Source organism: Oncorhynchus nerka, linkage group LG18 (genome assembly GCF_034236695.1).
Source record: "Oncorhynchus nerka isolate Pitt River linkage group LG18, Oner_Uvic_2.0, whole genome shotgun sequence".
NCBI lineage: Eukaryota > Metazoa > Chordata > Actinopteri > Salmoniformes > Salmonidae > Oncorhynchus > Oncorhynchus nerka.
Window position 1 is genome coordinate 82484720 of NC_088413.1, and position 24668 is coordinate 82509387.

A 24668-nucleotide genomic window follows, 5' to 3' on the forward strand; every position below is an offset into this window, starting at 1 on the left:
AAGCATGGCCCATAGCCAGAGGGAGAGAAAGAGAGAGAGAGAGAGAGAGAGAGAGAGAGAGAGTGAGAGAGAGAGACAAGGAAAGCATGGCCCATAGCCAGAGGGAGAGAGAGAGAGAGAGAGAGAGAGAGAGAGAGAGAGAGAGAGAGAGAGTGAGAGAGAGAGACAAGGAAAGCATGGCCCATAGCCAGAGGGAGAGAGAGAGAGAGAGAGAGAGACAAGGAAAGCATGGCCCATAGCCAGAGGGAGAGAGAGAGAGAGAGAGAGAGAGAGAGAGAGAGAGAGAGAGAGAGAGAGAGAGAGACAAGGAAAGCATGGCCCATAGCCAGAGGGAGAGAAAGAGAGAGAGAGTGAGAGAGACAATCACATTACACACATTACACACCATCACATTACACACATTACACCCTATCACATTACACACATTACACCCTATCACATTACACCCTATCACATTACACACATTACACCCTATCACATTACACACATTACACCCTATCACATTACACCCTATCACATTACACCCTATCACATTACACCCTATCACATTACATCCTATCACATTACACACATTACACCCTATCACATTACACACATTACACCCTATCACATTACACCCTATCACATTACACCCTATCACATTACACCCTATCACATTACACACATTACACCCTACATCACATTACACCCTATCACATTACACCCTATCACATTACACCCTATCACATTACACACATTACACCTATCACATTACACCACCCTATCACATATCACATTACACCCTATCACATTACACCCTATCACATTACACACATTACACCCTATCACATTACACACATTACACCCTATCACATTACACCCTATCACATTACACCCTATCACATTACACCCTATCACATTACACACATTACACCCTATCACATTACACCCTATCACATTACACCCTATCACATTACACACATTACACCCTATCACATTACACCCTATCACATTACACCCTATCACATTACACACATTACACCCTATCACATTACACCCTATCACATTACACCCTATCACATTACACACTATCAATTTCCACATATTACACATTAAAATTGTATCAAATCAACACCCAATGGTTTTACAAGCACTAGAAATATCCACTGGATGAGAACCAGGTGTTTGTGTTTATTCATCTTGGTTCTTTATGCTGAAGGTTTGGCATTAAGTCCCAGACAATGTCGTGTTTACTGGATCAATGTCTGTGACTTGTTAAGTTGTCTATTGTCTATTGTCTATTGTCTATTGTCTATTGTCTATTGTACAAACAAATATAATCTTTAAAAAATATATTATTAAAAAATAACAAGGGCCTTGGAGACCCAGACAGAGGTGGGTGGGTAGTACACAATAATCTTATGCCGGGATTCAATCAGGTGAGCAGTAGATCCACGATGTTGACCATGATATTCTTGTTGTTTTGTTGTTGTTTACCCCAGCCCTGTGCCGTCTGAGAGGCCCGTCAGATGAGGTGTTCACGGAGCTGGAGGAGATGAAGCAGGAGGCGGCTCACACCCAATCAGCCCTCACCGTCAAGGAGTTCTTCACCAAACGCTCCTACCGACAGCCAATCATCATCGTCCTCATCGTTAACCTGGGCTCCCAGCTCTCAGGCTTCAACGCGGTATGTTGTTTTAGATCAAATATTTCAGTAGTTTTATTGAAAATGCATTTTTCCAGTTCTGTCTCATTTGCAAAAGAGACCTGAACATTCAGTAGTGAGTAATGTGTTCTCTATGTGGTATTTTTCCAGTTCTGTCTCTTTTGCAAAAGAGACCTGGACATTCAGTAGTGAGTAATGTGTTCTCTATGGGGTATTTATTGAGACCTGAACATTCTGTAGTGAGTAATGTGTTCTCTATGAGGTATTTATTGAGACCTGAACATTCTGTAGTGAGTAATTTGTTCTCTATGGGGTATTTATTGAGACCTGAACATTGTGTTGTGAGTAATGTGTTCTCTATGGGGTATTTATTGAGACCTGAACATTCTGTAGTGAGTAATGTGTTCTCTATGGGGTATTTATTGAGACCTGAACATTCTGTAGTGAGTAATGTGTTCTCTATGGGGTATTTATTGAGACCTGAACATTCTGTAGTGAGTAATGTGTTCTCTATGAGGTATTTATTGAGACCTGAACATTCTGTAGTGAGTAATGTGTTCTCTATGGGGTATTTATTGAGACCTGAACATTCTGTCGTGAGTAATGTGTTCTCTATGGGGTATTTATTGAGACCTGAACATTCTGTAGTGAGTAATGTGTTCTCTATGGTCTAACAGACTAGCAGACTAATAGACTAGCAGGCTACTAGACTACCAGATTAGCAGACTAGCAGCAGACTACCAGACTAGCAGCAGACTAGCAGACTAGCAGCAGACTACCAGACTAGCAGCAGACTAGCAGCAGACTAGCAGACTAGCAGCAGACTAGCAGCAGACTAGCCGACTAGCCGACTAGCAGCAGACCAACAGACTACCAGTCTACTGGACTAGCAGACTACCAGACTACCAGACTAACAGCAGATTAGCAGACAAAAATAATTATACCAGACTACTAGCAGACTAGTAACAGACTACCAGCAGACTACCAGACTACCAGACTAACAGCAGACTACCAGACTAGCAACAGACTACTAGACTAGCAGACTAGCTGACTACTAGACTAGCAGACTAGCAGACTACTAAACTAGCAGACAAGCAAACTACTGGACTACCAAACTACCAGACTAGCAGACTACCTGCAGACTAGTAGCCTAGCACCAGACTACCATACTAGTAGCATGTTACCAGACTGGCAGCAGACTAGCAGCAGACGACCGCAGACTAGTAGCAGACTACCAGACTAGCAGACTAGCAGCAGACTACTAGACTAGCAGCAGACTAGCAGCAGACGACCGCAGACTAGTAGCAGACTACCAGAATAGCAGACTAGCAGCAGACTACCAGACTAGCAGACTCGCAGTTATTTGCTAAACCCTCCCCTCTTTCCAGAGTTGATTCTGCGGCATTGTGTCAGTATGGTTCTTCAGGCTGTTCTGCAGCTCAGTAGGGAACCTGAGGCTAAAGGAAAGACAGGCGAGACACTGAGGTTAAACATATAATCCCACTTCTCATTTTCCAGATCATCAATTATTCCACCAAGATGTTTGACAAGGCTAACTTTGACGAAGCCAAGTATCTGACGCTGGGGGTGGGGGCTGTGAACGTGGCCTTCACTCTGGTGGCGGTGAGTAGGGGGTGGGGGCTGTGAACGTGGCCTTCACTCTGGTGGCGGTGAGTAGGGGGTGGGGGCTGTGAACGTGGCCTTCACTCTGGTGGCGGTGAGTAGGGGGTGGGGCTGGAACGGGCCTTCACTCTGGTGGCGGTGAACGGGGGTGGGGGCTGCCTTCACTCTGGTGGCGGTGAGTAGAGTAATCTCATCTATAATCTGACGCTGGGGGTGGGGGCTGTGAACGTGGCCTTCACTCTGGTGGCGGTGAGTAGAGTAATCTCATCTATAATCTGACGCTGGGGGTGGGGGCTGTGAACGTGGCCTTCACTCTGGTGGAGGTGAGTAGAGTCATCTCATCTGACGCTGGGGGTGGGGGCTGTGAACGTGGCCTTCACTCTGGTGGCGGTGAGAATCTCATCTATAATCTGACGCTGGGGTTGGGGGCTGTGAACGTGGCCTTCACTCTGGTGGCGGTGAGTAGAAATCTCATCTGACGCTGGGGGTGGGGGCTGTGAACGTGGCCTCTGGTGTCGGTGATAGGACACTATAATCTCTCTATAATCTGACACTGGGGTGGGGGCTGTGAACGTGGCCTTCACTCTGGTGGCGGTGAGTAGAGTAATCTCATCTGACGCTGGGGGTGGGGGGCTGTGAACGTGGCCTTCACTCTGGTGGCATCTCATCTGGTGAGTAGAGTCATCTCATCTGACGCTGGGGGTGGGGGCTGTGAACGTGGCCTTCACTCTGGTGGCGGTGAGTAGAGGACACTACAGTAATCTCATCTATAATCTGACGCTGGGGGTGGGGGCTGTGAACGTGGCCTTCACTCTGGTGGCGGTGAGTAGGGGGGTGGGGGCTGTGAACGTGGCCTTCACTCTGGTGGCGGTGAGTAGAGTAATCTCATCTATAATCTGACGCTGGGGGTGGGGCTGTGAACGTGGCCTTCACTCTGGTGGCGGTGAGTAGAGTAATCTCATCTATAATCTGACGCTGGGGGTGGGGGCTGTGAACGTGGCCTTCACTCTGGTGGCGGTGAGTAGAGTAATCTCATCTATAATCTGACGCTGGGGGTGGGGGCTGTGAACGTGGCCTTCACTCTGGTGGCGGTGAGTAGAGTCATCTCATCTGACGCTGGGGGTGGGGGCTGTGAACGTGGCCTTCACTCTGGTGGCGGTGAGTAGAGTCATCTCATCTATAATCTGACGCTGGGGGTGGGGGCTGTGAACGTGGCCTCTCACTCTTTGGTCGGTGAGTAGAGTAATAATCTCATCTATAATCTGACGCTGGGGGTGGGGGCTGTGAACGTGGCCTTCACTCTGGCGGTGTGGCGGGGGTGGGGAGTAGAGTAATCTCACTCTATAATCTGACGCTGGGGGTGGGGGCTGTGAACGTGGCCTTCACTCTGGTGGCGGTGAGTAGAGTAATCTCATCTATAATCTGACGCTGGGGGTGGGGGCTGTGAACGTGGCCTTCACTCTGGTGGAGTGAACGAGGTGAGTAGAGTAATCTCATCTATAATCTGACGCTGGGGGTGGGGGGCTGTGAACGTGGCCTTCACTCTGGTGGCGGTGAGTAGAGTAATCTCATCTGACGCTGGGGGTGGGGGCTGTGAACGTGGCCTTCACTCTGGTGGTGGTGAGTAGAGTCATCTCATCTGAGGACACGTGGCCTTCACTCTGGTGGCAGTAAGTCATCTATAATCTGACGCTGGGGGTGGGGGCTGTGAACGTGGCCTTCACTCTGGTGGCGGTGAGTAGAGTAATCTCATCTATAATCTGACGCTGGGGGTGGGGGCTGTGAACGTGGCCTTCACTCTGGTGGCGGTGAGTAGAGTAATCTCATCTATAATCTGACGCTGGGGGTGGGGGCTGTGAACGTGGCCTTCACTCTGGTGGCGGTGAGTAGAGGACACTAGAGTAATCTCATCTATAATCTGACGCTGGGGGTGGGGGCTGTGAACGTGGCCTTCACTCTGGTGGCGGTGAGTAGAGTAATCTCATCTATAATCTGACGCTTGGGGTGGGGGCTGTGAACGTGGCCTTCACTCTGGTGGCGGTGAGTAGAGTAATCTCATCTGACGCTGGGGGTGGGGGCTGTGAACGTGGCCTTCACTCTGGTGGCGGTGAGTAGAGGACACTACAGTAATCTCACCTATAATCTGACGCTGGGGGTGGGGGCTGTGAACGTGGCCTTCACTCTGGTGGCGGTGAGTAGAGTAATCTCATCTATAATCTGACGCTGGGGTTGGGGGCTGTGAACGTGGCCTTCACTCTGGTGGCGGTGAGTAGAGTAATCTCATCTGACGCTGGGGGTGGGGGCTGTTAACGTGGCCTTCACTCTGTTGGCGGTGAGTAGAGGACACTACAGTAATCTCACCTATAATCTGACGCTGGGGGTGGGGGCTGTGAACGTGGCCTTCACTCTGGTGGCGGTGAGTAGAGGACACTAGAGTAATCTCACCTATAATCTTACCTGTTAGGAAGTATGGAGACTCACCTGTAATCTCACTTGGTATGAGGTATGGAGACTCACCTGTAATCTCACTTGGTATGAGGTATGGAGACTCACCTGTAATCTCACCTGGTATGAGGTATGGAGACTCACCTATAATCTCACCTGTTATGAGGTATGGAGACTCACCTGTAATCTCACCTGGTATGAGGTATGGAGACTCACCTGTAATCTCACCTGGTATGAGGTATGGAGACTCACCTGTAATCTCACCTGGTATGAGGTATGGAGACTAACCTATAATCTCACCTGTTATGAGGTATGGAGACTCACCTGTAATCTCACCTGGTATGAGGTATGGAGACTCACCTGTAATCTCACCTGGTATGAGGTATGGAGACTCACCTGTAATCTCACCTGGTATGAGGTATGGTGACTCACCTGTAATCTCACCTGGTATGAGGTATGGAGACTCACCTGTAATCTCACCTGGTATGAGGTATGGAGACTCACCTGTAATCTCACCTGGTATGAGGTATGGAGACTCACCTGTAATCTCACCTGGTATGAGGTATGGAGACTCATCTGTAATCTCACCTGGTATGAGGTATGGAGACTCACCTGTAATCTCACCTGTTATGAGGTATGGAGACTCACCTGTACTCTCACCTGGTATGAGGTATGGAGACTCACCTGTAATCTCACCTATTATGAGGTATGGAGACTCACCTGTAATCTCACCTGTTATGAGGTATGGAGACTCACCTGTACTCTCACCTGGTATGAGGTATGGAGACTCACCTGTAATCTCACCTATTATGAGGTATGGAGACTCACCTGTAATCTCACCTGGTATGAAGTATGGAGACTCACCTGTGATTTTGTGTCTGTTTTTCCTTTTCAGTTCTTCCTGATGGAGAGGGCGGGGCGTAGGAAACTACTGCTGACTGGCTTCCTGTGTCTAGCTGTGTGCAACCTCTCCATGACCGTCATAGACTCAGTCCTGGTAACTATAACCACACCGACACTAAACCTAAATGATCAATCAATTATATTATACAATTGTCCACCTGAGTGTTGTGCATCTGAGTATTTACCATGTGAGTATTGTCTATCTCAGCGTACCTTGTTGGTGACTCTCTGTCTACCTGTAGGTGTAAGACACTATGATGCTGTTATTCAACATGGTCTAAGGACAATTCGTATTATTCTGTATGTAAATCTATGACATTCCATTTACTATGATATGTTACGTTACGTTAAGTTACATTATGAATGGAACAGCTGTCATACAATAACATATGAATTAGAGGAGGTATAGTATCATACTGTAAGTTTTACCTGATTGTACAATATCATACGTCTTGGGTGATGTCATTTATCATACGTCTCGGTGTCACGTTCTGACCTTAGTTCTTTTGTTATGTCTTTGTTTTAGTATGGTCAGGGCGTGAGTTGGGTGGGTTATCTATGTTCCGTTTTCTATGTTGTGTTTGCGTTTGGCTTGGTATGGTTCTCAATCAGAGGCAGGTGTCGTTAGTTGTCTCTGATTGAGAATCATACTTAGGTAGCCTGTTTTCCCCATTTTGGTTGTGGGTGTTTGTTTTCTGTTTAGTGTTGTTGCACCTTACAGGACTGTTCGTTGGTTGTTTATTGTTTTGTTTCAGTGTTCATTAAAATATTTAAAATATGAACACTTACCACGCTGCGCTTTGGTCCTCACCTTCTTCCACCGATGACGAACGTTACAGTCGGAGGATGTAATTTATCATACGTCTTGGAGGATGTAATTTATCATACGTCTTGGAGGATGTAATTTATCATACGTCTTGGAGGGTGTAATATACCATACGTCTTGGAGGATGTAATTTACCATACGTCTTGGAGGATGTAATTTATCATACGTCTTGGAGGATGTAATTTATCATACATCTTGGAGGATGTAATTTACCATACGTCTTGGAGGATGTAATATACCATACGTCTTGGAGGATGTAATATACCATACGTCTTGGAGGATGTAATTTACCATACGTCTTGGATGATGTAATTTACCATACGTCTTGGAGGGTGTAATTTACCATACGTCTTGGAGGATGTAATATACCATACGTCTTGGAGGATGTAATTTATCATACGTCTTGGAGGATGTAATATACCATACGTCTTGGAGGATGTAATTTATCATACGTCTTGGAGGATGTAATATACCATACGTCTTGGAGGATGTAATATACCATACGTCTTGGAGGATGTAATTTACCATACGTCTTGGAGGATGTAATTTATCATACGTCTTGGAGGATGTAATTTATCATACGTCTTGGAGGATGTAATATACCATACGTCTTGGAGGATGTAATTTACCATACGTCTTGGAGGATGTAATATACCATACGTCTTGGAGGATGTAATTTACCATACGTCTTGGAGGATGTAATTTACCATACGTCTTGGAGGATGTAATTTACCATACGTCTTGGAGGATGTAATATAGGTTGCACCTCCGTCACTCGGTCACGTCAAGCCATTGTTTTTAACGTTCTCAAGCCGCCCTCTGTCAGCGCAGCCATAGTGGTGCCTTAAAGGGGGTGATGAGCACAGACATTCTGGACGGAGGATAACTACTGTTGAGTCTAAATAACAACTATAGTGCCTGGAAATACAATATTTTTTTTGTACAAAATATTTTGTAGGAAACAACTTTGCCGTTGACCTCCCCTCAATCTTAGCTTGCTAGCTAACGTTATACTACATGTAAAGTCAATCTGGTGACCTCCCCTCAATCTTAGCTTGCTAGCTAACGTTATACTACATGTAAAGTCAATCTGGTGACCTCCCCTCAATCTTAGCTTGCTAGCTAACGTTATACTACATGTAAAGTCAATCTGGTGACCTCCCCTCAATCTTAGCTTGCTAGCTAACGTTATACTACATGTAAAGTCAATCTGGTGACCTCCCCTCAATCTTAGCTTGCTAGCTAACGTTATACTACATGTAAAGTCAATCTGGTGACCTCCCCTCAATCTTAGCTTGCTAGCTAACGTTATACTACATGTAAAGTCAATCTGGTGACCTCCCCTCAATCTTAGCTTGCTAGCTAACGTTATACTACATGTAAAGTCAATCTGGTGACCTCCCCTCAATCTTAGCTTGCTAGCTAACGTTATACTACATGTAAAGTCAATCTTGTGACCTCCCCTCAATCTTAGCTTGCTAGCTAACCTTATACTATATGTAAAGTCAATCTTGTGACATCCAAATGATGACAAAAGGTTTCCTACTAATTTTTTGCCTCCTTTTTTAATGTCATTATACTTCCAAGCCATTGCAATGGATGTTGGATAACATTTGCATCAGCGCTCATTGACGATGCATTGAGTAGAATGCTCAGTCTGGCATCAGTCCAAAAACGCACGTTCAAAACAATATTGTGATGAGACATGCAACCCGTGAATAGTATTGCACATCTTAATCTGAGACCAGGTTGCTTGTTAGGCAGTAACAACAAAGAAGAATTACAGGAAGCATTTATATTGTCAGTTAGGGGAACTAACGACAAAGGTTAAGAGAATTGGCTTAAGTTTAGAATAAGGGTTAGCTAAAATGCTCCACTTGTCCCGTTGTCACTTGAACAGGCAACCTTTGGAGTGCTAGATTGTCGGGGATTACGCTCACCCATCCTCCCTGACCAATATAAGATTGATTGACTGATTGATCTGCCCTGTAGTTCCTTGTCCCAGAGCTGCGTAGCCTGCAGGTGTTGGTCGTGTTCTTCCTGATCTCAGCCTATGAGGTGGGACCTGGTCCTATTTCCTGGTTCATCGCTGCAGAGCTGTTTGACCAGCCAGCCAGACCAATCGCCATGGCCTTCACCAGCATGCTCAACTGGGGAGGGAAGTTCATGCTGGTTCATGGTAAGTTTAACTGGCCCTGGTACTCTTCCCTCCACTACTAGGACATTAAGGACTTTAACATAGCCTGTGTCATTATGGGAATAGGCACCAATGTAATACAACACCAATGGTAACATGACATTATTATGGCACCAATGGGACTTAACATTATGGCACCAATGGGACTTAACATTATGGCACCAATAGGACTTACATGACATTATGGCACCAATGGGACTTAACATTATGGCACCAATGGGACTTAACATTATGGCACCAATAGTACATGACATTATGGCACCAATGGGACTTAACATTATGGCACCAATGGGACTTAACATTATGGCACCAATAAGTACATGACATTATGGCTTGTTTGATATCATAGATAGGACTATCTTCTAAAATGATCAATGAAATATACTGCAATTTCCAGTTGTGTTAATTAACTCTCTGCTTGTGTGTGTGTGTGTGTGTGTGTTTGTGTGTGTGTGTGTATATGTGTCTCTCTCTCTCTCTCTCTGTAGAAACTGTGTGGTGCTTATGTGTACCTCCTCTTTATGACCATGGCTCTGGCAGCCTTCAGCTTCACTTGGAGACGCCTACCTGAGACCAAGGGACGCACCTTCGATGACATCGCAGCCGAGTTCCGAGAGTCCGAGGGCATCCCCCTGCACATTAAGACTGGTTTCAACACCTTCCCCTGACCTGACCGCCCTGGCCCCCCTCTCACCTTACCCCCTCCCCGGAGGTCGGAGGTTGTACTGGGGGGGGTCACCGAGGTCTTCTTGTGTTCAACCTTCGCTTGGGACAAATCCTTTATTGTATTCAACCTTTTGCTTAACCAGGTCAGAACACGACCTCTAACACAAGGGAGACATGGTGGGACTGATACAGGACTTCAGGTGGTGGCCTCCCACAGTGTTGTCCGTTTTCTGATGACGTTTATAAACATAAAAAATATGATGTCCTCTGTTACTGTAGTAGTCACGCATATGTATCATAAAATTGATAAATATTATTATCTTTATTGTTGGATTGAGGCATTACGATAACTTATTTTCAGATCCATATCATTGAATATTAAAAGTGAAGCTCCTGTATATAAGAGTTTATAAGAGTCTGAAGCTCCCGTACATAAGAGTTTATAAGAGTCTGAAGCTCCTGTATATAAGAGTCCTGTACCTGATGAAACATTGAAACATTGAACTTCTAGTGGCGTGGTTCTCTTCCATTGGACAGAAGCGTTCCTCACAACTATCTGCCTCTGAGCAGCTTCACCTAAGCAGTAAGGTTAACCCTTCACAGTAAGGTACCATTTGTAAAGAGTTTAAAGGTTAAAGGTTAAAGGTTTAAGTGATTATTTAAGCATGTATAAATGCATTATAAACCATTAATAAGTAATAATAATATATAATATTAATAATCAACGAGGGGCTATGAGTTTTGGGAAAATAATGATTGACGAGTTACATTATTTTCCAGAGAACGCATATAGCCCCTCGTCCCTTATATACCGAGGCTATAGACAGGTTGGTTGTTTAGCAACAAAACTGAAACGTGCACAATTACGGAGCAAAACAAAACGTGGTTGGCCTAGAATGTTTTTACAACATGTAAACTATAATTTGTCTCTACTGTTTTATTGAAAACATAAATACATTTGCACAAATGAGCACTTGTTGTCTCTCAAATAAATCTTTACAGTTGTTGTTTTTTTAAATGTTTATTTCACCTTTATTTAACCAGGTAGGCTAGTTGAGAACAAGTTCTCATTTGCAACTGCGACCTGGCCAAGATAAAGCATAGCAGTGTGAACAGACAACACAGAGTTACACATGGAGTAAACAATTAACAAGTCAATAACACAGTAGAAAAAAATGGGCAGTCTATATACAATGTGTGCAAAAGGCATGAGGAGGTAGGCGAATAATACAATTTTGCAGATTAACACTGGGGTGATAAATGATCAGATGGTCATGTACAGGTAGAGATATTGGTGTGCAAAAGAGCAGAAAAGTAAATAAATAAATAAAAAAAACAGTATAAAAACAGTATGGGAATGAGGTAGGTGAAAATGGGTGGGCTATTTACCAATAGACTATGTACAGCTGCAGCGATCGGTTAGCTGCTCGGATAGCTGATGTTTGAAGTTGGTGAGGGAGATAAAAGTCTCCAACTTCAGCGATTTTTGCAGTTCGTTCCAGTCACAGGCAGCAGAGTACTGGAACGAAAGGCGGCCAAATGAGGTGTTTGGCTTGAGGGATGATCAGTGAGATACACCTGCTGGAGCGTGTGCTACGGATGGGTGTTGCCATCGTGACCAGTGAACTGAGATAAGGCGGAGCTTTACCTAGCATGGACTTGTAGATGACCTGGAGCCAGTGGGTCTGGCGACGAATATGTAGCGAGGGCCAGCCGACTAGAGCATACAAGTCGCAGTGGTGGGTGGTATAAGGTGCTTTGGTGACAAAACGGATGGCACTATGATAGACTGCATCCAGTTTGCTGAGTAGAGTGTTGGAAGCCATTTTGTAGATGACATCGCCGAAATCGAGGATCGGTAGGATAGTCAGTTTTACTAGGGTAAGCTTGGCGGCGTGAGTGAAGGAGGCTTTGTTGCGGAATAGAAAGCCGACTCTTGATTTGATTTTTGATTGGAGATGTTTGATGTGAGTCTGGAAGGAGAGTTTGCAGTCTAGCCAGACACCTAGGTACTTATAGATGTCCACATATTCAAGGTCGGAACCATCCAGGGTGGTGATGCTAGTCGGGCATGCGGGTGCAGGCAACGATCGGTTGAAAAGCATGCATTTGGTTTTACTCACGTTTAAGAGCAGTTGGAGGCCACGGAAGGAGTGCTGTATGGCATTGAAGCTCGTTTGGAGGTTAGATAGCACAGTGTCCAATGACGGGCCGAAAGTATATAGAATGGTGTCGTCTGCGTAGAGGTGGATCAGGGAATCGCCCGCAGCAAGAGCAACATCATTGATATATACAGAGAAAAGAGTCGGCCCGAGAATTGAACCCTGTGGCACCCCCATAGAGACTGCCAGAGGACCGGACAGCATGCCCTCCGATTTGACACACTGAACTCTGTCTGCAAAGTAATTGGTGAACCAGGCAAGGCAGTCATCCGTGAAACCGAGGCTATTGAGTCTGCCGATCAGAATATGGTGATTGACAGAGTCGAAAGCCTTGGCGAGGTCGATGAAGACGGCTGCACAGTACTGTCTTTTATCGATGGCGGTTATGATATCGTTTAGTACCTTGAGTGTGGCTGAGGTGCACCCGTGACCGGCTCGGAAACCAGATTGCACAGCGGAGAAGGTACGGTGGGATTCGAGATGGTCAGTGACCTGTTTGTTGACTTGGCTTTCGAAGACCTTAGATAGGCAGGGCAGGATGGATATAGGTCTATAGCAGTTTGGGTCCAGGGTGTCTCCCCTTTGAAGAGGGGGATGACTGCGGCAGCTTTCAATCCTTGGGGATCTCAGACGATATGAAAGAGAGGTTGAACAGGCTGGTAATAGGGGTTGCGACAATGGCGGCAGATAGTTTCAGAAATAGAGGGTCCAGATTGTCAAGCCCAGCTGATTTGTACGGGTCTAGGTTTTGCAGCTCTTTCAGAACATCTGCTATCTGGATTTGGGTAAAGGAGAACCTGGAGAGGCTTGGGCGAGGAGCTGCGGGGGGCGGAGCTGTTGGCCGAGGTTGGAGTAGCCAGGCGGAAGGCATGGCCAGCCGTTGAGAAGTGCTTATTGAAGCTTTCGATAATCGTGGATTTATCGGTGGAGACCGTGTTACCTAGCCTCAGTGCAGTGGGCAGCTGGGAGGAGGTGCTCTTGTTCTCCATGGACTTCACAGTGTCCCAGAACTTTTGGAGTTGGAGCTACAGGATGCAAACTTCTGCCTGAAGAAGCTGGCCTTAGCTTTCCTGACTGACTGCGTGTATTGGTTCCTGACTTCCCTGAACAGTTGCATATCATGGGGGCTATTCGATGCTATTGCAGTCCGCCACAGGATGTTTTTGTGCTGGTCGAGGGCAGTCAGGTCTGGAGTGAACCAAGGGCTGTATCTGTTCTTGGTTCTGCATTTTTGAACGGAGCATGCTTATCTAAAATGGTGAGGAAGTTACTTTTAAAGAATGACCAGGCATCCTCAACTGACGGGATGAGGTCAATGTCCTTCCAGGATACCCGGGCCAGGTCGATTAGAAAGGCCTGCTCACAGAAGTGTTTTAGGGAGCGTTTGACAGTGATGAGGGGTGGTCGTTTGACTGCGGCTCCGTGGCGGATACAGGCAATGAGGCAGTGATCGCTGAGATCCTGGTTGAAGACAGCGGAGGTGTATTTGGAGGGCCAGTTGGTCAGGATGACGTCTATGAGGGTGCCCTTGTTTACAGAGTTAGGGTTGTACCTGGTGGGTTCCTTGAAGATTTGAGTGAGATTGAGGGCATCTAGCTTACATTGTAGGACTGCCGGGGTGTTAAGCATATCCCAGTTTAGGTCACCTAACAGAACAAACTCTGAAGCTAGATGGGGGCGATCAATTCACAAATGGTGTCCAGGGCACAGCTGGGAGCTGAGGGTGGCCGGTAGCAGGCGGCAACAGTGAGAGACTTATTTCTGGAGAGGGTAATTTTCAAAATTAGTAGTTCGAACTGTTTGGGTATGGACCTGGAAAGTATGACATTACTTTGCAGGCTATCTCTGCAGTAGACTGCAACTCCGCCCCCTTTGGTAGTTCTATCTTGACGGAAGATGTTATAGTTGGGTATGGAAATCTCTGAATTTTGGTGGCCTTCCTGAGCCAGGATTCAGACACGGCAAGGACATCAGGGTTAGCAGAGTGTGCTAAAGCAGTGAGTAAAACAAACTTAGGGAGGAGGCTTCTGATGTTGACATGCATAAAACCAAGGCTTTTTCGATCACAGAAGTCAACAAATGAGGGTACCTGGGGACATGCAGGGCCTGGGTTTACCTCCACATCACCCGCAGAACAGAGAAGGAGTAGTATGAGGGTGCGGCTAAAGGCTATCAAAACTGGTCGCCTAGAGCGTTGGGGGCAGAGGATAAGAGGAGCAGGTTTCTGGGCATGGTAGAATAGGGGGTATGGTGGGGGGTATGGTGGGGTGCGGGTACAGCGGAGGTAAGCCCAGGCACTGGGTGATGATGAGACAGGTTGTATCTCTGGACATGCTGGTTGTAATGGGTGAGGTCACTGCATGTGTGGGAGGTGGGACAAAGGAGGTAACAGGGGTATGCAGAGTGGGTCTAGGGGCTCCATTGTGAACTAAAACAATTATAACTAACCTGAACAACAGTATACAAGGCATATTGACATCTGAGAGAGACATACAGCGAGGCATACAGTAATCACTGGTGTTGAATTTGGAAAGCTAGCTAAAAACAGTAGGCGAGGCTAATCCGCTAGCACAACAAACAGCAGGTAAAATGGCGTTGACTAGGCAACGGGGCCGACAGGTAAGACAAACAAGCAGAAAGGAGTACCGTGATTAATGGACAGTCCAGCGTGCGTCAGCTATGTAGCCAAGAGATCAGTGTCCAGGGGGCAGCGGTGGATGGGCAGGGGGGGCTGGGCTGGCGAGTGTTATCCAGGTTTTAAAAAAAACTAACAATGACTAACTAGCTTGTAGCTAGTTAGCTGGTTAGCGTCTGGAGGTTCTTGAGTGTGTCATAAAAATAAAAATAAGAGTAAAAGTAATAGCGATTCCGTATCACATTGGGTGAGGCAGGTTTCCGGAAGGTATAAACAAATTAAAAATCAAAAAGAGATAGAAAGTAAATGGGGTCAGAGAGTGATTGGGACGCGGTGGTTCAGACGGTTAGCAGGCCTGTGCTAACAAGCTAACAGTTCGTAGGCCCGAGCTAGACAAGGTAGCAGTTAGCGGACCGGAGCTTGACAAGCTAGCCGTTAGCAGGCCGAATTAGCAAGCAGGGAGATAGAGAGGGCTAGAGAGTTAACCTTTGGGGGACGTCGCGATGGGGTGAGTCTGTTTATTCCTCTTCATGCGGTGAGCTGGAGATACAGCGATTCAGAAAGCTCGCGGGCCTTGGCCAGCAGATGGATCTTTGGCGATGTCGCAGCGGAAAAGCCTGTTGAAACCCCTCGGACGATTATGTCGGCGGACCAGTCGTGATGGATCGGCGGGGCTCCGTGTCGGCAGTAGAGGGTCAGTAGAGGGTCCAGGCCAATTGGCAAATTAGGTATTTTTGGACCTCTTCGGCTAGTCGGGAGATGGGCTTAGCTCGAGGCTAGCTCCAGGCTAACTGGTGCTTGCTCTGGGACAGAGACGTTAGCCAGGAGTAGCCACTCGGATTGCAGCTAGCTATTTACGATGATCCGGTATAAAGGTTCAGAGCTTGCGGTAGGAATCCGGAGATGTGGTAGAGAAAAAGCAGTCTGATATGCTTTGGGTAGATTTCGCGCTGGTGTCCTAGTTAGGCTTGAAGACCGCTAGCAGTGGCTAGCTAGTAGCTAGTTAGCGGCTAGCTTCTGATGAGGGTTCGATTCTAAAGTATAGAAAAAGCAGATCCGTACCACATTGGGTGATGCGGGTTGCAGGAGAGTATATTCAGCCTGTAGTTGGAAAGTGAGATTAACCTCATAGTCCGACCAAACCCGTATGCGGTAGCGTAACTACAGCCTCAAGCTCATTAGCATAACGCAACGTTAGCGATTTCTAAAAATCGCAAATGAAATGAAATAAATATGCCTGTTCTCAAGCTTATCCTTTTCTTAACAATCCTGTCGTCTCATATTTTCAAAATATGCTTTAGAACCAGAGAAAATCACTAATTTGTGTAAGAGTGGTGTTAGCTAGCTTAGCATTAGCGTTAGCATTTAGCACGCAACATATTCACAAAAACCAGCCAAGGAATCAAATAAAATAATTTACCTTTGAAGAACTTCAGATGTTTCAATGAGGAGACTCTCAGTTACATAGCAGATGTCCAGTTTTTCCTGAAAGATTCTTGTGTAGGACACATCGTTACCTTTTGTTACTATGCATATGGCTACCGAAACTAACCGAAAATTCAGTCACCTACATGTCAAACTTTTTTCCGAATTAACTCCATAATATCGACTGAAACATGGAAAACGTTGTTTGAATCAATCCTGAAGGTGGTTTGTCATATTTCTCTCCATTGAAAGCACCGTCCTTGTAGCCTGGTTTGTTCTGAGATTTGAATGGAAAAATACCGGGACCTGACTTTTGCGCACCGATTGCCACGCAGACACCAAGCGGGACACCTGGTAAATGTAGTCCCTTATGGTCAATCTTCCAATGATATGCCTACAAATACGTCACAATGCTGCAAAGACCTTGGGGAAACAAGAGAAAGAGTCCGTTCATTCCTGTCGCATTCACAGCCATATAAGGCGATCATGGAAAACGTAGCCTCAGAAATCCTGTGCATTTCCTGGTCGGTCATACATCTTGGTTTTGCCCGAAGCATTTGTTCTAAGGGACTCACAGTGAAAATCTTTGCATTTCTGGAAACGTAAGACTGTCTTCTTTCCAAAACTATCAATTCCAAGCATATTCGAGCATCTTTTCGTGACAAAATATTGCGCTTAAAACGGGCACGTCTTTTTATCCAAAAATGAAATACTGCCCCTAGAGTCTTAACAGGTTAAAATATGTACGAAATATATACAGAAAAAAACGAGGAAAAACTATATTTACACTATACAGGACGGGACAAGACAAAACACATGTCCGACTGCTACGTCATCTTGGAACAAGAAGAGATGTTAGTTAGCTAGCTAGCTAGGAAATGTTTTGCCATATTAGCATTGCCATGAAATCAGTCTGGTTCATCCTTGGGAGCAATTTCCAAACACCTGAAGGTACCACGTTCACCTGTACAAACAATAGTACCAAGTTTAAACACCATGGGACCACGCAGCCATCATACCCTCCAGCAAGGAGACGCATTCTGTCTCCTAGAGATGAACATACTTTGGTGCGAAAAGTGCAAATCAATCCCAGGACAACAGCAAAGGACCTTGTGAAGATGCTGGAGGAAACAGGTACAAAATTATCTATATCCCCAGTAAAACGAGTCCTATATCGACACAACCTGAAGGCCATTTAGCAAGGAAGAAGCCACTGCTCCAAAACTGCCATTAAAAATCCAGACTACAGTTTGCAACTGCACATGGGGACAAAGGTTGTACTTTTTGGAGAAATGTCCTCCGGTCTGATGAAACAAAAATATAACTGTTTGGCCATTATGACCGTTGTTATGTTTGGAGGAAAAAGTGGGAGGCTTGCAATCCGAAGAACTCCATCCCAACCGTGAAGCACGGGGGTGGCAGCATCATGTTGTGGGGGTGCTTTGCTGCAGGAGGGACTGGTACGCTTTACAAAATAGATGGCATCATGAGGCAGAAAATTACGTGGATATATTGAAGCAACATCTCAAGACATCAGTCAGGAAGTTAAAGCTTGGTCGCAAATGGGTTTTCCAAATGGACGATGATCCCAAGTATACTTCCAAAGTTGTGGCAAAATGGCTTAAGGACAACAAAGGCAAGGTATTGGAGTGGCCATCACAAAGCCCTGAACTTAATCCTATAGAAAATGTGTGGGCAGAACTGAAAAAGTGTGTGCGAGCAAGGAGGCCTACAAACCTGACTCAGTTACACCAGCTCTGTCAGGAGGAATGGGCCAAAATTGTTGTGGGAAGCTTGTGGAAAGCTACCCAAAACGTTTGACCCAAGTTCTAGCGACGAGCAATCCCGTATCCGGGAGCGTAATCATAGCCTCAAGCGCATTACCATAACGCAACATTTCCTATTCATGAAAATCGCAAATGAAATGAAATAAATATATTCAAACACAAGCTTAGCCTGCGTTACAGCCAACGCTAGACAAGCATTTGTGTAAGTTTAGCATGGCATAATGCTATGCTAGGCTGTGCTGGCAGCAGGCAACATTTTCACAAAAATAAGAAAAGCAACCAAATTAAACCATTTACCTTTGAAGAACTTCAGATGCTTTCACTCAGGAGACTCCCAGTTAGACAGCAAATGTTCCTTTTTTCCAAAAATAATATTTTTGTAGGCGAAAAACGTCATGTTTGTTCATCCTGCTTGGCTGGGAAATCAACAGAAAAATACTTCAACTTCAACCCATAAAACAACCATAAAATACTTAAACTATATTAGCATATGCATTAGCATAACGCAACTTTTTCTATTCATGAAAATCGCAAATTAAATTGAATAAATATATTGAAACACAAGCTTAGCCTTTTGTTAACAACACTGTCATCTCAGATTTTCAAAATATGCTTTTCAACCAAAGCTACACAAGCATTTGTGTAAGAGTATTGATAGCCTAGCATAGCATTAAGCCTAGCATTCAGCAGGCAACATTTTCACAAAAACAAAACAGAAACAAGAAAAGCATTCAAATAAAATCATTTACCTTTGAAGAACTTCGGATGATTTCAATGACGAGACTCTCAGTTAGATAGCAAATGTTCAAATTTTTCCAAAAATATTATTTGTGTTGGCTCTGTTTTGTTCATCACGTTTGGCTAAGAAAAAGACCAGAAAATGCAGTCACTACAACGCCGAACTTTTTTCCAAATTAGCTCCATAATATCGACAGAAACATGGTAAACGTTGTTTAGAATCAATCCTCAAGGTGTTTTTCACATATCTATTCGATAATATATCAGTCGTTGGTTTCTCATCAGAAGTAAACGGAAAAATACTGCAGCTGGAGATTACGCAATAATTGCAATGGAGGACACCAAGCGACCAAATCAAATCAAATCAAATTTTATTTGTCACATACACATGGTTAGCAGATGTTAATGCGAGTGTAGCGAAATGCTTGTGCTTCTAGTTCCGACAATGCAGTGATAACCAACAAGTAATCTAACTAACAATTCCAAAACTACTGTCTTATACACAGTGTAAGGGGATAAGGAATATGTACATAAGGATATATGAATGAGTGATGGTACAGAGCAGCATACAGTAGATGGTATCGAGTACAGTATATACATATGAGATGAGTATGTAGACAAAGTAAACAAAGTGGCATAGTTAAAGTGGCTAGTGACATAAGAATGCAGTCGATGATCTAGAGTACAGTATATACATATGCATATGAGATGAATAATGTAGGGTAAGTAACATTATATAAGGTAGCATTGTTTAAAGTGGCTAGTGATATATTTACATCATTTCCCATCAATTCCCATTATTAAAGTGGCTGGAGTTGGGTCAGTGTCAATGACAGTGTGTTGGCAGCAGCCACTCAATGTTAGTGGTGGCTGTTTAACAGTCTGATGGCCTTGAGATAGAAGCTGTTTTTCAGTCTCTCGGTCCCAGCTTTGATGCACCTGTACTGACCTCGCCTTCTGGATGATAGCGGGGTGAACAGGCAGTGGTTCGGTGGTTGATGTCCTTGATGATCTTTATGGCCTTCCTGTAACATCGGGTGGTGTAGGTGTCCTGGAGGGCAGGTAGTTTGCCCCCGGTGATGCGTTGTGCAGACCTCACTACCCTCTGGAGAGCCTTACGGTTGAGGCGGAGCAGTTGCCGTACCAGGCGGTGATACAGCCCGCCAGGATGCTCTCGATTGTGCATCTGTAGAAGTTTGTGAGTGCTTTTGGTGACAAGCCGAATTTCTTCAGCCTCCTGAGGTTGAAGAGGCGCTGCTGCGCCTTCTTCACGACGCTGTCAGTGTGAGTGGACCAATTCAGTTTGTCTGTGATGTGTATGCCGAGGAACTTAAAACTTGCTACCCTCTCCACTACTGTTCCATCGATGTGGATAGGGGGTGTTCCCTCTGCTGTTTCCTGAAGTCCACAATCATCTCCTTAGTTTTGTTGACGTTGAGTGTGAGGTTATTTTCCTGACACCACACTCCGAGGGCCCTCACCTCCTCCCTGTAGGCCGTCTCGTCGTTGTTGGTAATCAAGCCTACCACTGTTGTGTCGTCCGCAAACTTGATGATTGAGTTGGAGGCGTGCATGGCCACGCAGTCGTGGGTGAACAGGGAGTACAGGAGAGGGCTCAGAACGCACCCTTGTGGGGCCCCGTGTTGAGGATCAGCGGGGAGGAGATGTTGTTGCCTACCCTCACCACCTGGGGCGGCCCGTCAGGAAGTCAGAACCCAGTTGCACAGGGCGGGGTCGAGACCCAGGGTCTCGAGCTTGATGACGAGCTTGGAGGGTACTATGGTGTTGAATGCCGAGCTGTAGTCGATGAACAGCATTCTCACATAGGTATTCCTCTTGTCCAGGTGGGTTAGGGCAGTGTGCAGTGTGGTTGAGATTGCATCGTCTGTGGACCTATTTGGGCGGTAAGCAAATTGGAGTGGGTCTAGGGTGTCAGGTAGGGTGGAGGTGATATGGTCCTTGACTAGTCTCTCAAAGCACTTCATGATGACGGAAGTGAGTGCTACGGGCGGTAGTCGTTTAGCTCAGTTACCTTAGCTTTCTTGGGAACAGGAACAATGGTGGCCCTCTTGAAGCATGTGGGAACAGCAGACTGGTATAGGGATTGATTGAATATGTCCGTAAACACACCGGCCAGCTGGTCTGCGCATGCTCTGAGGGCGCGGCTGGGGATGCCGTCTGGGCCTGCAGCCTTGCGAGGGTTAACACGTTTAAATGTCTTACTCACCTCGGCTGCAGTGAAGGAGAGACCGCATGTTTTCGTTGCAGGCCGTGTCAGTGGCAATGTATTGTCCTCAAAGCGGGCAAAAAGTTATTTAGTCTGCCTGGGAGCAAGACATCCTGGTCCGTGACTGGGCTGGGTTTCTTCTTGTAGTCCGTGATTGACTGTAGACCCTGCCACATGCCTCTTGTGTCTGAGCCATTGAATTGAGATTCCACTTTGTCTCTGTCCTGACGCTTAGCTTGTTTAATAGCCTTGCGGAGGAATAGCTGCATTGTTTATATTCGGACATATTACCAGACACCTTGCCCTGATTAAAAGCAGTGGTTCGCGCTTTCAGTTTCACGCGAATGCTGCCATCAATCCACGGTTTCTGGTTTGGGAATGTTTTTATCGTTGCTATGGGAACGACATCTTCGACGCACGTTCTAATGAACTCGCACACCGAATCAGCGTATTCGTCAATATTTCCATCTGACGCAATACGAAACATGTCCCAGTCCACGTGATGGAAGCAGTCTTGGAGTGTGGAGTCAGCTTGGTCTGACCAGCGTTGGACAGACCTCAGCGTGGGAGCCTCTTGTTTTAGTTTCTGCCTGTAGGCAGGGATCAGCAAAATGGAGTCGTGGTCAGCTTTTCCGAAAGGGGGGCGGGGCAGGGCCTTATATGCGTCGCGGAAGTTAGAGTAACAATGATCCAAGGTTTTACCATCCCTGGTTGCGCAATCGATATGCTGGTAAAATTTAGGGAGTCTTGTTTTCAGATTAGCTTTGTTAAAATCCCCAGCTACAATGAATGCAGCCTCCGGATAAATGGTTTCCAGTTTGCAAAGAGTTAAATAAAGTTTGTTCAGAGCCATCGATGTGTCTGCTTGGGGGGGGGATATATACGGCTGTGATTATAATCGAGGAGAATTCTCTTGGAAGATAATGCAGTCTACATTTGATTGTGAGGAATTCTAAATCAGGTGAACAGAAGGATTTGAGTTCCTGTATGTTTCCTTCATCACACCATGTCTCGTTAGTCATGAGGCATACGCCCCCGCCACTCTTCTTACCAGAAAGATGTTTGTTTCTGTCGGCGCAATGCGTGGAGAAACCCGTTGGCTGCACCGCGTCGGATAGCGTCTTCCCAGTAAGCCATGTTTCTGTGAAGCAGAGAACGTTGCAGTCTCTGATGTCCCTCTGGAATGCTACCCTTGCTCGGATTTCGTCAACCTTGTTGTCAAGAGACTGGACATTGGCAAGAAGAATGCTGGGGAGTGGTGCGCGATGTGCCCTTTTTCGGAGTCTGACCAGAACACCGCCTCGTTTCCCTCTTTTTCGGAGTCGTTTCCTTGGGTCGCTGCATGCGATCCATTCCGTTGTCCTGTTTGTAAGGCAGAACACCGGATCCGCGTCGCGGAAAACATATTCTTGGTCGTACTGATGGTGAGTTGGCGCTGATCTTATATTCAGTAGTTCTTCTCGACTGTATGTAATGAATCCTAAGATGACCTGGGGTACTAATGTAAGAAATAACACGTAAAAAAACAAAAAACTGCATAGTTTCCTAGGAACGCGAAGCGAGGTGGCCATCTCAGTCGGCGCCGGAAGACCACCTGGTAGATGTAGTCTCTTATGGTCAATCTTCCAATGATATGCCTACAAATACGTCACAATGCTGTCGACACCTTGGGGAAGCGACAGAAAGCCTAAGCTCATTCGTGGCCCATTCACAGCCATATAAGGAGTCATTGGCATGAGGCGGTTTTAAAAAATGCGGCACTTCCTGATTGGATTTTTATCTGGGTTTCGCCTGTAACATCAGTTCTGTGGCTCTCACAGACAATATCTTTGCAGTTTTGGAAACGTCAGAGTGTTTTCTTTCCAAAGCTGTCAATTATATGCATAGTCGAGCATCTTTTCGTGATAAAATATCTTGTTTAAAACGGGAAAGTTTTTCATCCAAAAATTAAAATAGCGCCCCCCATATCCAAGAAGTTAAACAATTTAAAGGCAATGCTACCAAATACTCATTGAGTGTATGTAAACTTCTGACCCACTGGGAATGTGATGAAAGAAATAAAAGCTGAAATATATAATTCTCCCCACTATTATTCTGACGTTTCACATTCTTAAAATAAAGTGGTGATCATAACCGACCTAAAACAGGAAATATTTACTAGGATTAAATGTCAGGAATTGTGAAAAACTGAGTTTAAATGTAGTTGGCTAAGGTGTATGTAAACTTCCGACTTCAACTGTATGTGTGTGTGTGTGTGTGTGTGTGTGTGTGTGTGTGTGTGTGTATGTGTGTGTGTGTGTGTGTGTGTGTCTGTGTGTGTGTGTGTGTGTGTGTGTGTGTGTGTGTGTGTGTGTGTGTGTGTGTGTGTGTGTGTGTGTGTGTGTCTGTGTGTGTATGTGTGTGTGTGTGTGTGTCTGTGTGTGTGTGTGTGTGTGTCTGTGTGTGTGTGTGTGTGTGTGTGTGTGTGTGTGTGTGTCTGTGTATGTGTGTGTGTGTGTGTGTGTGTCTGTGTGTGTGTGTGTGTGTGTGTGTGTGTGTGTGTGTGTGTGTGTGTGTGTGTGTGTGTGTGTGTGTGTGTGTGTGTGTGTGTGTGTGTGTGTGTGTGTGTGTGTGTGTGTGTGTGTGTGTGTCTGTGTGTGTGTGTCTGTGTGTGTGTGTGTGTGTGTGTTTCTTAAAATTATAATATCATACTGTGCACATCTACGTCTATAGGCGTGTATGTGTGTGTGTCTGTGTGTGTGTGTGTGTGCCTATGCATGCAATGCCCTGATACGTTTAGTGCTAAAATCTCTGACAGCTGAACCGTGAGATGGACAATTATTGTTTTAGGCAAGTTGTCACATCCTGATCTTAGTTCCTTTTTTATGTCTCTTTTTTTGGTTTGGTCAGGGCGCGAAGCATAGTGTCCCAGTGCGCATGCATAGCCCGGTGCGCTACATCACAGCTCCTCGAATCGGCCGGGCTAGAGTGGGCATCGAGCCAGGAGGGATGAAGCCGTCTCAGCGCATCTGGTCCCCAGTGCGTCTCCTCGGCCCGGGTTATATGGCACCAGCCCTACGCACGGTGTCCCCGGTTCGCCAGCACAGCCCAGTGCGGCCTGTTCCAACTCTCCGCATTTGCTGGGCTACAGGGGGTATCCAGCCAGGACGGGTTGTGCAGGCTCGTCTGTCGAGACCTCCAGTGCGCCTCCACGGCCCAGTGCATCCAGTGCCTCGGCCAAGGAGGAGGTTGCCTGTATGTCTCCCCAGCCTGGTGAGTCCTGTGCCTGCTCCTAGAACCAAGTCTCCCTCCTGTCCGGAGCCACCAGAGCCGCCGTCTGTCGGGAGCCCCCAGAGCCGCCCGTCTGTCCGGAGCTGCCAGAGCCGCCCGTCTGTCCGGAGCCGCCAGAG

At 46.0% G+C, this 24668-nt stretch overlaps 1 protein-coding gene across 1 annotated transcript in view; it reads left to right on the forward strand.

Annotated features, from left to right (window-relative positions):
* Positions 1–10524, forward strand: part of LOC115125073 (solute carrier family 2, facilitated glucose transporter member 1) — a 54913-nt gene extending 44389 nt beyond the window's left edge. Inside the window, exons 6-10 of the mRNA XM_065003302.1 lie at positions 1482–1666; positions 3164–3268; positions 6609–6710; positions 9435–9614; positions 10128–10524. Of these exons, the coding sequence (XP_064859374.1) occupies positions 1482–1666; positions 3164–3268; positions 6609–6710; positions 9435–9614; positions 10128–10307 (752 nt within the window). The 3' untranslated portion in view covers positions 10308–10524. The remainder of the gene's footprint in view (positions 1–1481; positions 1667–3163; positions 3269–6608; positions 6711–9434; positions 9615–10127) is intronic.
* Positions 10525–24668: the final 14144 nt, after the last annotated feature.